We start from the raw sequence: 14,324 nt of genomic DNA, 5'->3' as shown, positions 1-14,324 counted from the left end.
TCCATGAGAGGAGCTCAGAAATGTTCCAGCTAGAGGAAGATGTGGGGAAACATCTGGGACACAGCCTAGAGAATGGCCCAAAAGATCACCTGTTGAATGACCCAAAGAGCTCTTCAGGTAAGGATCTGGGGTATGACTCTGAGAAAGACCTAAACAGTCAGATGGTGAGTCTCTCAGAGAAAAATTCAAGGGTGTCAGCAAAGAGTCTAAGTCGGAGACAACTTGAAAATGTCCTAAAAGTACATTTGAGCAAGAAGTTGGAGGACATACATGAGGGTCGGCTCCCTGAGACTGTGCGTAATTCATGGCATGCTATCAAGCAAACATTGCTTCTTTCTGTGAAATCCCACACCCAAACAAAACAGAGAAGTTTGCCCTCATCAGTGGGTGAGGCCTACCCCCTGAATACCTTCTAGGACCTGACTTTTGTTGATTCCAGTTCACAACAGATGCTGGAAGCCCATATTAAAAGGTTTCCTATGAGGATGTTGTGGGCCCTTCCCCGCAAGGTCCTTGAATCCATCCAGATCTTTAAATTGAAAGATGCCTCATGCCAGTCCTTGTCTCATGCCAACTTGCCCTCCTCAACCAATGTGATTTCTGAGGCAGACTCCAAATCTGGGAGCTTCAAGTCCTTGAGAGGAAGCTCTGCATCTCTCCATGGAGACAAAGTGGGAACAACAAATTCAGCCCCTGACCTGGATCGTTCTCTCCCTGCCACCTCACCTGTGGGCAAAGGAGGACAGAGGGTCCTGAGACAACCACGCTCTGATGTCAACCGTGGGCTGGCAGAGGGTGTTCAGAGAATTAAGGATGCCAGACAGACTCGTCTGCCTGTCTCCCTCTGCATCACAGGGAAAGCAGGTCATAGACAGACTCAACTAGACAACAGAGATCCCCAAAAGCTGCTTGCAAAGCAAGCTGGGGCCAGATATGAGCCAAAGCGTAAGAGTGTGAGTTCCAGTGATAAAGGAGAAATGCAACAGGGCAAAAAGGTGGAGAAGTCAGAACCTGTTTCAATGCCCAGATGGTCTAGGGAGGTATTCACGGCTGAGGAGCTTGACACTCTTCAATTAAAAACTAGTGACATGTTGGCAACTAGCAAGCCAGGGAGCTCCCAAATGATAAATGTGAATGAGAATAAAGTAGAAACTACCGTGACCACTGGAAGCCCCCCACCCAAATTACCAGTTCCCCAAGATCCTAAATCATTAGACCTTAAAGAACAACTGTTCAGTGAGTTGAACTTTAAACTGGAGAACAGGGAGCATAGCCAGGCTCAAGGCCAACCCACTGACGCATCCCTTGCTTCAGATAACTTGACTAACGAGGCCTCACTGACTCATGCCCAGGGTGTCTCAGGTGGGGACATGGGAGCTTCCCAGGTGCTGCATGTCCATTTGGAGGACAGAGGAATCAGGATGGAGCAGCAGCAGGAACCTTGGGTCCCTAAGCATGCCTTAAGGAGGTGCCAGGATAAGAATTTCCCACCAACTGCAAAGAGAGTGAGCCCTCTGGAGCCCAAGGCAGAAGAGCTTGATCGAGGGGATAAAGGGTTCGGGACATCCCAACTTAGGAGGAAGCGTTTCCCTACTCAGGAGATGGTACTAGCGAAGACACTTGCGAGCAAGTCTTCCCAGATCCTATCACAGAAGGGACAGCCTCTTCCTGAAGGCCATATCAGAAAAAGAATGAAGCACTTCTTGCAATGGCTTTTTTCTGGGATAAAATACAAAAGGCAAGAAGATGCCCAGGAAAAGGGCAGCCCCATATCAACTGTGCAGAACAGAGGCCTAGTTAAAAGTAGAGCTGCCTTGACTGGGACAACTGAAGCTCAGAAAATCGCGACAGGCATCAGGAAGTTCCTAGATGAGAAACCGGGGTGTCAGTATGCAATGGATGTCACCTACTCTCAAGAGCCCCTTCCTTCCCCAGTGCAGTTTAGGAAAACTCAGCAAAAGGCGCAAGTGCAGGTCTGGACAGAGCCTGTCCAGGGGCATCCTTTCAACCACAGGGCTCCCTCCTGTAAACTGACAAATATCAAGTCCTGCCATCAAGAAGCTATCTTTGCTGGCCACAGTTATCCTCCAAGTAGTACAAGACAGATCAGAGATAAGAAGAGACACTCCCAGAAAGTTGTGGCATTCAAGGACCAGCGACTGTGTCACAAACATCCCCCACCAGTGTCCCACAGGGAGCCTGTGCCCCATCCAAGCCCCACCCGCAGGCGTCAAGCTGGCCAGGCACCCACCACTGCGCTCAGCACTGCTGAAGGCCCTGTGTTCAGACATCTGTCTCTACTGTCTAGACAGAAAACACTGCCCCAGAATTTCCAGGGATGAAGACTTCCCATCCAGAAATAACTCCTTCCTTGTAGAGATTATTGATTCTCCCCAATAAATATTTATCTAATAATAGTGTATCTTTTCTGTGTACTGTGTACTGTGTTGGGGGCATGGGTTTTGGGTAACTCAGGGCTTATGTGTAAGGGAAAGGAAGGAGATAGTTCAGCTCTTACTGATTGCTTCCTTTGGCTTTGGCTAAAAGGTGACCAGTCCTCTGGAGTTCTTGCTGAGAAATAGATATTGTGCCCCTTCCACCCCCGCCACCCCACCCCCGCCCCGCCCTGCCCGAAAGCCCATTTCCTCCCTGATGAAATTTGAGGAGGTGGGCTTTGTCTTCTGCCACTTAGCTTAGCCTTAATGAACATGTATAGCAGCCCACATCTCCCCCGTCACTGAATGTTTTATATCCTTTAGAGAAGTAGGGGAGATAGGTCTTTTGTGGAAAATGTCAGAGTCAATTGCTGATAAGCATGACTCGGCAGTGTGCCCTCCCTTTTGGAGCAGCAAAGACAAACCAAAGGAGCTGCATGTGCATCAGCAGCCCCCATATCCTAAGACCCTGGAGGACCATTTACAGCAAAAACCTATCCAGTTCTTCTGGGGTCTCCCGTCTCTGCACAGCGAGTCCTTGCCCTCTGCTGTTCATGTCTTGGCTGACAGTTCCTCAGTCTTTATTTTCAATGGAAACTCGAATGCCTCCACAGGCCAAGAATCACCAGTGCTTCCCGATCCCCTGCCTCTGTCCTTGCCTGAGATTCAGCCTGAACCCTTGCCTCAAACCCTGCCTCAATCTCAGCCCCTACCTCTCACTCAGGTCCAGTCCCAGGCCGACCCTCAATCCCCACTCCCAGGCATACCATCTGATCCTCTACCGCATATTAGGATCTGTGGAGTAAGTCTCCACAGACCTCAGGAGGAGTCAGAGTCTCTCTCCTCATCTGAAATTCAACAGCTGGAATGGAACATTTTGCAGAAACAACAGGAAAATTTGTGGGGTTTACCCTCTGTGGTCCAAAGATCTCGAGAAGACTTTTGTCCATCAGCTCCTAACACTCCTCGCCACTGGGCCCCCCAGGCCCATGTTTCAATCTCCGTCCTTCCTGGGGAGTTTCCTCTCTGTGATGAACTTCGGAACCTCTCATTTCTCAGTCCTGATGTCCCGACACTCCCGGAGACACAAATCCAAAAGAGGAGCGATTTCCTGATGTGGAAGGAAAAGGAAAAGAGAAAAGATTCTTTTCCAGAACAACTTAGGCCAGACTACCAACTAAATTCTTCATGGAAAATGTCAGAGTCAATTGCTGATAAGCATGACTCGGCAGTGTGCCCTCCCTTTTGGAGCAGCAAAGACAAACCAAAGGAGCTGCATGTGCATCAGCAGCCCCCATATCCTAAGACCCTGGAGGACCATTTACAGCAAAAACCTATCCAGTTCTTCTGGGGTCTCCCGTCTCTGCACAGCGAGTCCTTGCCCTCTGCTGTTCATGTCTTGGCTGACAGTTCCTCAGTCTTTATTTTCAATGGAAACTCGAATGTCTCCACAGGCCAAGAATCACCAGTGCTTCCCGATCCCCTGCCTCTGTCCTTGCCTGAGATTCAGCCTGAACCCTTGCCTCAAACCCTGCCTCAATCTCAGCCCCTACCTCTCACTCAGGTCCAGTCCCAGGCCGACCCTCAATCCCCACTCCCAGGCATACCATCTGATCCTCTACCCCAGAATAGGATCTGTGGAGTAAGTCTCCACAGACCTCAGGAGGAGTCAGAGTCTCTCTCCTCATCTGAAATTCAACAGCTGGAATGGAACATTTTGCAGAAACAACAGGAAAATTTGTGGGGTTTACCCTCTGTGGTCCAAAGATCTCGAGAAGACTTTTGTCCATCAGCTCCTAACACTCCTCGCCACTGGGCCCCCCAGGCCCATGTTTCAATCTCCGTCCTTCCTGGGGAGTTTCCTCTCTGTGATGAACTTCGGAACCTCTCATTTCTCAGTCCTGATGTCCCGACACTCCCGGAGACACAAATCCAAAAGAGGAGCGATTTCCTGATGTGGAAGGAAAAGGAAAAGAGAAAAGATTCTTTTCCAGAACAACTTAGGCCAGACTACCAACTAAATTCTTCATGGAAAATGTCAGAGTCAATTGCTGATAAGCATGACTCGGCAGTGTGCCCTCCCTTTTGGAGCAGCAAAGACAAACCAAAGGAGCTGCATGTGCATCAGCAGCCCCCATATCCTAAGACCCTGGAGGACCATTTACAGCAAAAACCTATCCAGTTCTTCTGGGGTCTCCCGTCTCTGCACAGCGAGTCCTTGCCCTCTGCTGTTCATGTCTTGGCTGACAGTTCCTCAGTCTTTATTTTCAATGGAAACTCGAATGCCTCCACAGGCCAAGAATCACCAGTGCTTCCCGATCCCCTGCCTCTGTCCTTGCCTGAGATTCAGCCTGAACCCTTGCCTCAAACCCTGCCTCAATCTCAGCCCCTACCTCTCACTCAGGTCCAGTCCCAGGCCGACCCTCAATCCCCACTCCCAGGCATACCATCTGATCCTCTACCGCATATTAGGATCTGTGGAGTAAGTCTCCACAGACCTCAGGAGGAGTCAGAGTCTCTCTCCTCATCTGAAATTCAACAGCTGGAATGGAACATTTTGCAGAAACAACAGGAAAATTTGTGGGGTTTACCCTCTGTGGTCCAAAGATCTCGAGAAGACTTTTGTCCATCAGCTCCTAACACTCCTCGCCACTGGGCCCCCCAGGCCCATGTTTCAATCTCCGTCCTTCCTGGGGAGTTTCCTCTCTGTGATGAACTTCGGAACCTCTCATTTCTCAGTCCTGATGTCCCGACACTCCCGGAGACACAAATCCAAAAGAGGAGCGATTTCCTGATGTGGAAGGAAAAGGAAAAGAGAAAAGATTCTTTTCCAGAACAACTTAGGCCAGACTACCAACTAAATTCTTCATGGAAAATGTCAGAGTCAATTGCTGATAAGCATGACTCGGCAGTGTGCCCTCCCTTTTGGAGCAGCAAAGACAAACCAAAGGAGCTGCATGTGCATCAGCAGCCCCCATATCCTAAGACCCTGGAGGACCATTTACAGCAAAAACCTATCCAGTTCTTCTGGGGTCTCCCGTCTCTGCACAGCGAGTCCTTGCCCTCTGCTGTTCATGTCTTGGCTGACAGTTCCTCAGTCTTTATTTTCAATGGAAACTCGAATGTCTCCACAGGCCAAGAATCACCAGTGCTTCCCGATCCCCTGCCTCTGTCCTTGCCTGAGATTCAGCCTGAACCCTTGCCTCAAACCCTGCCTCAATCTCAGCCCCTACCTCTCACTCAGGTCCAGTCCCAGGCCGACCCTCAATCCCCACTCCCAGGCATACCATCTGATCCTCTACCCCAGAATAGGATCTGTGGAGTAAGTCTCCACAGACCTCAGGAGGAGTCAGAGTCTCTCTCCTCATCTGAAATTCAACAGCTGGAATGGAACATTTTGCAGAAACAACAGGAAAATTTGTGGGGTTTACCCTCTGTGGTCCAAAGATCTCGAGAAGACTTTTGTCCATCAGCTCCTAACACTCCTCGCCACTGGGCCCCCCAGGCCCATGTTTCAATCTCCGTCCTTCCTGGGGAGTTTCCTCTCTGTGATGAACTTCGGAACCTCTCATTTCTCAGTCCTGATGTCCCGACACTCCCGGAGACACAAATCCAAAAGAGGAGCGATTTCCTGATGTGGAAGGAAAAGGAAAAGAGAAAAGATTCTTTTCCAGAACAACTTAGGCCAGACTACCAACTAAATTCTTCATGGAAAATGTCAGAGTCAATTGCTGATAAGCATGACTCGGCAGTGTGCCCTCCCTTTTGGAGCAGCAAAGACAAACCAAAGGAGCTGCATGTGCATCAGCAGCCCCCATATCCTAAGACCCTGGAGGACCATTTACAGCAAAAACCTATCCAGTTCTTCTGGGGTCTCCCGTCTCTGCACAGCGAGTCCTTGCCCTCTGCTGTTCATGTCTTGGCTGACAGTTCCTCAGTCTTTATTTTCAATGGAAACTCGAATGCCTCCACAGGCCAAGAATCACCAGTGCTTCCCGATCCCCTGCCTCTGTCCTTGCCTGAGATTCAGCCTGAACCCTTGCCTCAAACCCTGCCTCAATCTCAGCCCCTACCTCTCACTCAGGTCCAGTCCCAGGCCGACCCTCAATCCCCACTCCCAGGCATACCATCTGATCTTCTACCCCAGATTAGGATCTGTGGAGTAAGTCTCCACAGACCTCAGGAGGAGTCAGAGTCTCCCTCCTCATCTGAAATTCAACAGCTGGAATGGAACATTTTGCAGAAACAACAGGAAAATTTGTGGGGTTTACCCTCTGTGGTCCAAAGATCTCGGGAAGACTTTTGTCCATCAGCTCCTAACACTCCTCGCCACTGGGCCCCCCAGGCCCACGTTTCAATCTCCGTCCTTCCTGGGGAGTTTCCTCTCAGTGATGAACTTCGGAAGAAACTAGAGCATCACCTTCGAAAGAGGTTCATCCAGCACGAGTGGGGCCTGCCCCACAGAATCTACGAGTCTGTGTCACTGAGATTGCCTCCAAATGGTTTTTCAGAGGCATCTGAGTCGGAGAGCAATAATGGAGTCTCACTGACCTCTGTGTTTAAGGGTCAGAGCAGCAAAAATGTAAATGTTGGATTGAGCCAAACTGGAAGCTTCCATGAGAGGAGCTCAGAAATGTTCCAGCTAGAGGAAGATGTGGGGAAACATCTGGGACACAGCCTAGAGAATGGCCCAAAAGATCACCTGTTGAATGACCCAAAGAGCTCTTCAGGTAAGGATCTGGGGTATGACTCTGAGAAAGACCTAAACAGTCAGATGGTGAGTCTCTCAGAGAAAAATTCAAGGGTGTCAGCAAAGAGTCTAAGTCGGAGACAACTTGAAAATGTCCTAAAAGTACATTTGAGCAAGAAGTTGGAGGACATACATGAGGGTCGGCTCCCTGAGACTGTGCGTAATTCATGGCATGCTATCAAGCAAACATTGCTTCTTTCTGTGAAATCCCACACCCAAACAAAACAGAGAAGTTTGCCCTCATCAGTGGGTGAGGCCTACCCCCTGAATACCTTCCAGGACCTGACTTTTGTTGATTCCAGTCCACAACAGATGCTGGAAGCCCATATTAAAAGGTTTCCTATGAGGATGTTGTGGGCCCTTCCCCGCAAGGTCCTTGAATCCATCCAGATCTTTAAATTGAAAGATGCCTCATGCCAGTCCTTGTCTCATGCCAACTTGCCCTCCTCAACCAATGTGATTTCTGAGGCAGACTCCAAATCTGGGAGCTTCAAGTCCTTGAGAGGAAGCTCTGCATCTCTCCATGGAGACAAAGTGGGAACAACAAATTCAGCCCCTGACCTGGATCGTTCTCTCCCTGCCACCTCACCTGTGGGCAAAGGAGGACAGAGGGTCCTGAGACAACCACGCTCTGATGTCAACCGTGGGCTGGCAGAGGGTGTTCAGAGAATTAAGGATGCCAGACAGACTCGTCTGCCTGTCTCCCTCTGCATCACAGGGAAAGCAGGTCATAGACAGACTCAACTAGCCAACAGAGATCCCCAAAAGCTGCTTGCAAAGCAAGCTGGGGCCAGATATGAGCCAAAGCGTAAGAGTGTGAGTTCCAGTGATAAAGGAGAAATGCAACAGGGCAAAAAGGTGGAGAAGTCAGAACCTGTTTCAATGCCCAGATGGTCTAGGGAGGTATTCACGGCTGAGGAGCTTGACACTCTTCAATTAAAAACTAGTGACATGTTGGCAACTAGCAAGCCAGGGAGCTCCCAAATGATAAATGTGAATGAGAATAAAGTAGAAACTACCGTGACCACTGGAAGCCCCCCACCCAAATTACCAGTTCCCCAAGATCCTAAATCATTAGACCTTAAAGAACAACTGTTCAGTGAGTTGAACTTTAAACTGGAGAACAGGGAGCATAGCCAGGCTCAAGGCCAACCCACTGACGCATCCCTTGCTTCAGATAACTTGACTAACGAGGCCTCACTGACTCATGCCCAGGGTGTCTCAGGTGGGGACATGGGAGCTTCCCAGGTGCTGCATGTCCATTTGGAGGACAGAGGAATCAGGATGGAGCAGCAGCAGGAACCTTGGGTCCCTAAGCATGCCTTAAGGAGGTGCCAGGATAAGAATTTCCCACCAACTGCAAAGAGAGTGAGCCCTCTGGAGCCCAAGGCAGAAGAGCTTGATCGAGGGGATAAAGGGTTCGGGACATCCCAACTTAGGAGGAAGCGTTTCCCTACTCAGGAGATGGTACTAGCGAAGACACTTGCGAGCAAGTCTTCCCAGATGCTATCACAGAAGGGACAGCCTCTTCCTGAAGGCCATATCAGAAAAAGAATGAAGCACTTCTTGCAATGGCTTTTTTCTGGGATAAAATACAAAAGGCAAGAAGATGCCCAGGAAAAGGGCAGCCCCATATCAACTGTGCAGAACAGAGGCCTAGTTAAAAGTAGAGCTGCCTTGACTGGGACAACTGAAGCTCAGAAAATCGCGACAGGCATCAGGAAGTTCCTAGATGAGAAACCGGGGTGTCAGTATGCAATGGATGTCACCTACTCTCAAGAGCCCCTTCCTTCCCCAGTGCAGTTTAGGAAAACTCAGCAAAAGGCGCAAGTGCAGGTCTGGACAGAGCCTGTCCAGGGGCATCCTTTCAACCACAGGGCTCCCTCCTGTAAACTGACAAATATCAAGTCCTGCCATCAAGAAGCTATCTTTGCTGGCCACAGTTATCCTCCAAGTAGTACAAGACAGATCAGAGATAAGAAGAGACACTCCCAGAAAGTTGTGGCATTCAAGGACCAGCGACTGTGTCACAAACATCCCCCACCAGTGTCCCACAGGGAGCCTGTGCCCCATCCAAGCCCCACCCGCAGGCGTCAAGCTGGCCAGGCACCCACCACTGCGCTCAGCACTGCTGAAGGCCCTGTGTTCAGACATCTGTCTCTACTGTCTAGACAGAAAACACTGCCCCAGAATTTCCAGGGATGAAGACTTCCCATCCAGAAATAACTCCTTCCTTGTAGAGATTATTGATTCTCCCCAATAAATATTTATCTAATAATAGTGTATCTTTTCTGTGTACTGTGTACTGTGTTGGGGGCATGGGTTTTGGGTAACTCAGGGCTTATGTGTAAGGGAAAGGAAGGAGATAGTTCAGCTCTTACTGATTGCTTCCTTTGGCTTTGGCTAAAAGGTGACCAGTCCTCTGGAGTTCTTGCTGAGAAATAGATATTGTGCCCCTTCCACCCCCGCCACCCCACCCCCGCCCCGCCCTGCCCGAAAGCCCATTTCCTCCCTGATGAAATTTGAGGAGGTGGGCTTTGTCTTCTGCCACTTAGCTTAGCCTTAATGAACATGTATAGCAGCCCACATCTCCCCCGTCACTGAATGTTTTATATCCTTTAGAGAAGTAGGGGAGATAGGTCTTTTGTGGAAAATGTCAGAGTCAATTGCTGATAAGCATGACTCGGCAGTGTGCCCTCCCTTTTGGAGCAGCAAAGACAAACCAAAGGAGCTGCATGTGCATCAGCAGCCCCCATATCCTAAGACCCTGGAGGACCATTTACAGCAAAAACCTATCCAGTTCTTCTGGGGTCTCCCGTCTCTGCACAGCGAGTCCTTGCCCTCTGCTGTTCATGTCTTGGCTGACAGTTCCTCAGTCTTTATTTTCAATGGAAACTCGAATGCCTCCACAGGCCAAGAATCACCAGTGCTTCCCGATCCCCTGCCTCTGTCCTTGCCTGAGATTCAGCCTGAACCCTTGCCTCAAACCCTGCCTCAATCTCAGCCCCTACCTCTCACTCAGGTCCAGTCCCAGGCCGACCCTCAATCCCCACTCCCAGGCATACCATCTGATCTTCTACCCCAGATTAGGATCTGTGGAGTAAGTCTCCACAGACCTCAGGAGGAGTCAGAGTCTCCCTCCTCATCTGAAATTCAACAGCTGGAATGGAACATTTTGCAGAAACAACAGGAAAATTTGTGGGGTTTACCCTCTGTGGTCCAAAGATCTCGGGAAGACTTTTGTCCATCAGCTCCTAACACTCCTCGCCACTGGGCCCCCCAGGCCCACGTTTCAATCTCCGTCCTTCCTGGGGAGTTTCCTCTCAGTGATGAACTTCGGAAGAAACTAGAGCATCACCTTCGAAAGAGGTTCATCCAGCACGAGTGGGGCCTGCCCCACAGAATCTACGAGTCTGTGTCACTGAGATTGCCTCCAAATGGTTTTTCAGAGGCATCTGAGTCGGAGAGCAATAATGGAGTCTCACTGACCTCTGTGTTTAAGGGTCAGAGCAGCAAAAATGTAAATGTTGGATTGAGCCAAACTGGAAGCTTCCATGAGAGGAGCTCAGAAATGTTCCAGCTAGAGGAAGATGTGGGGAAACATCTGGGACACAGCCTAGAGAATGGCCCAAAAGATCACCTGTTGAATGACCCAAAGAGCTCTTCAGGTAAGGATCTGGGGTATGACTCTGAGAAAGACCTAAACAGTCAGATGGTGAGTCTCTCAGAGAAAAATTCAAGGGTGTCAGCAAAGAGTCTAAGTCGGAGACAACTTGAAAATGTCCTAAAAGTACATTTGAGCAAGAAGTTGGAGGACATACATGAGGGTCGGCTCCCTGAGACTGTGCGTAATTCATGGCATGCTATCAAGCAAACATTGCTTCTTTCTGTGAAATCCCACACCCAAACAAAACAGAGAAGTTTGCCCTCATCAGTGGGTGAGGCCTACCCCCTGAATACCTTCTAGGACCTGACTTTTGTTGATTCCAGTTCACAACAGATGCTGGAAGCCCATATTAAAAGGTTTCCTATGAGGATGTTGTGGGCCCTTCCCCGCAAGGTCCTTGAATCCATCCAGATCTTTAAATTGAAAGATGCCTCATGCCAGTCCTTGTCTCATGCCAACTTGCCCTCCTCAACCAATGTGATTTCTGAGGCAGACTCCAAATCTGGGAGCTTCAAGTCCTTGAGAGGAAGCTCTGCATCTCTCCATGGAGACAAAGTGGGAACAACAAATTCAGCCCCTGACCTGGATCGTTCTCTCCCTGCCACCTCACCTGTGGGCAAAGGAGGACAGAGGGTCCTGAGACAACCACGCTCTGATGTCAACCGTGGGCTGGCAGAGGGTGTTCAGAGAATTAAGGATGCCAGACAGACTCGTCTGCCTGTCTCCCTCTGCATCACAGGGAAAGCAGGTCATAGACAGACTCAACTAGACAACAGAGATCCCCAAAAGCTGCTTGCAAAGCAAGCTGGGGCCAGATATGAGCCAAAGCGTAAGAGTGTGAGTTCCAGTGATAAAGGAGAAATGCAACAGGGCAAAAAGGTGGAGAAGTCAGAACCTGTTTCAATGCCCAGATGGTCTAGGGAGGTATTCACGGCTGAGGAGCTTGACACTCTTCAATTAAAAACTAGTGACATGTTGGCAACTAGCAAGCCAGGGAGCTCCCAAATGATAAATGTGAATGAGAATAAAGTAGAAACTACCGTGACCACTGGAAGCCCCCCACCCAAATTACCAGTTCCCCAAGATCCTAAATCATTAGACCTTAAAGAACAACTGTTCAGTGAGTTGAACTTTAAACTGGAGAACAGGGAGCATAGCCAGGCTCAAGGCCAACCCACTGACGCATCCCTTGCTTCAGATAACTTGACTAACGAGGCCTCACTGACTCATGCCCAGGGTGTCTCAGGTGGGGACATGGGAGCTTCCCAGGTGCTGCATGTCCATTTGGAGGACAGAGGAATCAGGATGGAGCAGCAGCAGGAACCTTGGGTCCCTAAGCATGCCTTAAGGAGGTGCCAGGATAAGAATTTCCCACCAACTGCAAAGAGAGTGAGCCCTCTGGAGCCCAAGGCAGAAGAGCTTGATCGAGGGGATAAAGGGTTCGGGACATCCCAACTTAGGAGGAAGCGTTTCCCTACTCAGGAGATGGTACTAGCGAAGACACTTGCGAGCAAGTCTTCCCAGATCCTATCACAGAAGGGACAGCCTCTTCCTGAAGGCCATATCAGAAAAAGAATGAAGCACTTCTTGCAATGGCTTTTTTCTGGGATAAAATACAAAAGGCAAGAAGATGCCCAGGAAAAGGGCAGCCCCATATCAACTGTGCAGAACAGAGGCCTAGTTAAAAGTAGAGCTGCCTTGACTGGGACAACTGAAGCTCAGAAAATCGCGACAGGCATCAGGAAGTTCCTAGATGAGAAACCGGGGTGTCAGTATGCAATGGATGTCACCTACTCTCAAGAGCCCCTTCCTTCCCCAGTGCAGTTTAGGAAAACTCAGCAAAAGGCGCAAGTGCAGGTCTGGACAGAGCCTGTCCAGGGGCATCCTTTCAACCACAGGGCTCCCTCCTGTAAACTGACAAATATCAAGTCCTGCCATCAAGAAGCTATCTTTGCTGGCCACAGTTATCCTCCAAGTAGTACAAGACAGATCAGAGATAAGAAGAGACACTCCCAGAAAGTTGTGGCATTCAAGGACCAGCGACTGTGTCACAAACATCCCCCACCAGTGTCCCACAGGGAGCCTGTGCCCCATCCAAGCCCCACCCGCAGGCGTCAAGCTGGCCAGGCACCCACCACTGCGCTCAGCACTGCTGAAGGCCCTGTGTTCAGACATCTGTCTCTACTGTCTAGACAGAAAACACTGCCCCAGAATTTCCAGGGATGAAGACTTCCCATCCAGAAATAACTCCTTCCTTGTAGAGATTATTGATTCTCCCCAATAAATATTTATCTAATAATAGTGTATCTTTTCTGTGTACTGTGTACTGTGTTGGGGGCATGGGTTTTGGGTAACTCAGGGCTTATGTGTAAGGGAAAGGAAGGAGATAGTTCAGCTCTTACTGATTGCTTCCTTTGGCTTTGGCTAAAAGGTGACCAGTCCTCTGGAGTTCTTGCTGAGAAATAGATATTGTGCCCCTTCCACCCCCGCCACCCCACCCCCGCCCCGCCCTGCCCGAAAGCCCATTTCCTCCCTGATGAAATTTGAGGAGGTGGGCTTTGTCTTCTGCCACTTAGCTTAGCCTTAATGAACATGTATAGCAGCCCACATCTCCCCCGTCACTGAATGTTTTATATCCTTTAGAGAAGTAGGGGAGATAGGTCTTTTGTGGAAAATGTCAGAGTCAATTGCTGATAAGCATGACTCGGCAGTGTGCCCTCCCTTTTGGAGCAGCAAAGACAAACCAAAGGAGCTGCATGTGCATCAGCAGCCCCCATATCCTAAGACCCTGGAGGACCATTTACAGCAAAAACCTATCCAGTTCTTCTGGGGTCTCCCGTCTCTGCACAGCGAGTCCTTGCCCTCTGCTGTTCATGTCTTGGCTGACAGTTCCTCAGTCTTTATTTTCAATGGAAACTCGAATGCCTCCACAGGCCAAGAATCACCAGTGCTTCCCGATCCCCTGCCTCTGTCCTTGCCTGAGATTCAGCCTGAACCCTTGCCTCAAACCCTGCCTCAATCTCAGCCCCTACCTCTCACTCAGGTCCAGTCCCAGGCCGACCCTCAATCCCCACTCCCAGGCATACCATCTGATCCTCTACCGCATATTAGGATCTGTGGAGTAAGTCTCCACAGACCTCAGGAGGAGTCAGAGTCTCTCTCCTCATCTGAAATTCAACAGCTGGAATGGAACATTTTGCAGAAACAACAGGAAAATTTGTGGGGTTTACCCTCTGTGGTCCAAAGATCTCGAGAAGACTTTTGTCCATCAGCTCCTAACACTCCTCGCCACTGGGCCCCCCAGGCCCATGTTTCAATCTCCGTCCTTCCTGGGGAGTTTCCTCTCTGTGATGAACTTCGGAACCTCTCATTTCTCAGTCCTGATGTCCCGACACTCCCGGAGACACAAATCCAAAAGAGGAGCGATTTCCTGATGTGGAAGGAAAAGGAAAAGAGAAAAGATTCTTTTCCA

At 49.7% G+C, this 14,324-nt stretch overlaps 1 protein-coding gene across 1 annotated transcript; it reads left to right on the top strand.

Annotated features, from left to right (window-relative positions):
- Positions 1 to 5,303: 5,303 nt before the first annotated feature.
- Positions 5,304 to 9,390, top strand: LOC308610789 (spermatogenesis-associated protein 31D1-like; the record flags this gene model as incomplete). Its single annotated transcript, XM_081259798.1, has 2 exons — positions 5,304 to 5,312; positions 5,743 to 9,390. The coding sequence occupies 2 exons, from the start codon at positions 5,304 to 5,306 to the stop codon at positions 9,388 to 9,390; spliced, it is 3,657 nt and encodes a 1,218-aa protein (XP_081115924.1).
- Positions 9,391 to 14,324: the final 4,934 nt, after the last annotated feature.

This window comes from Mesoplodon bidens (genome assembly GCF_964165515.1).
Source record: "Mesoplodon bidens genome assembly, contig: HAP1_SCAFFOLD_929, whole genome shotgun sequence".
In the NCBI taxonomy this organism is placed as follows: domain Eukaryota; kingdom Metazoa; phylum Chordata; class Mammalia; order Artiodactyla; family Ziphiidae; genus Mesoplodon; species Mesoplodon bidens.
This window is presented reverse-complemented; position numbering and strand designations above follow the sequence as displayed.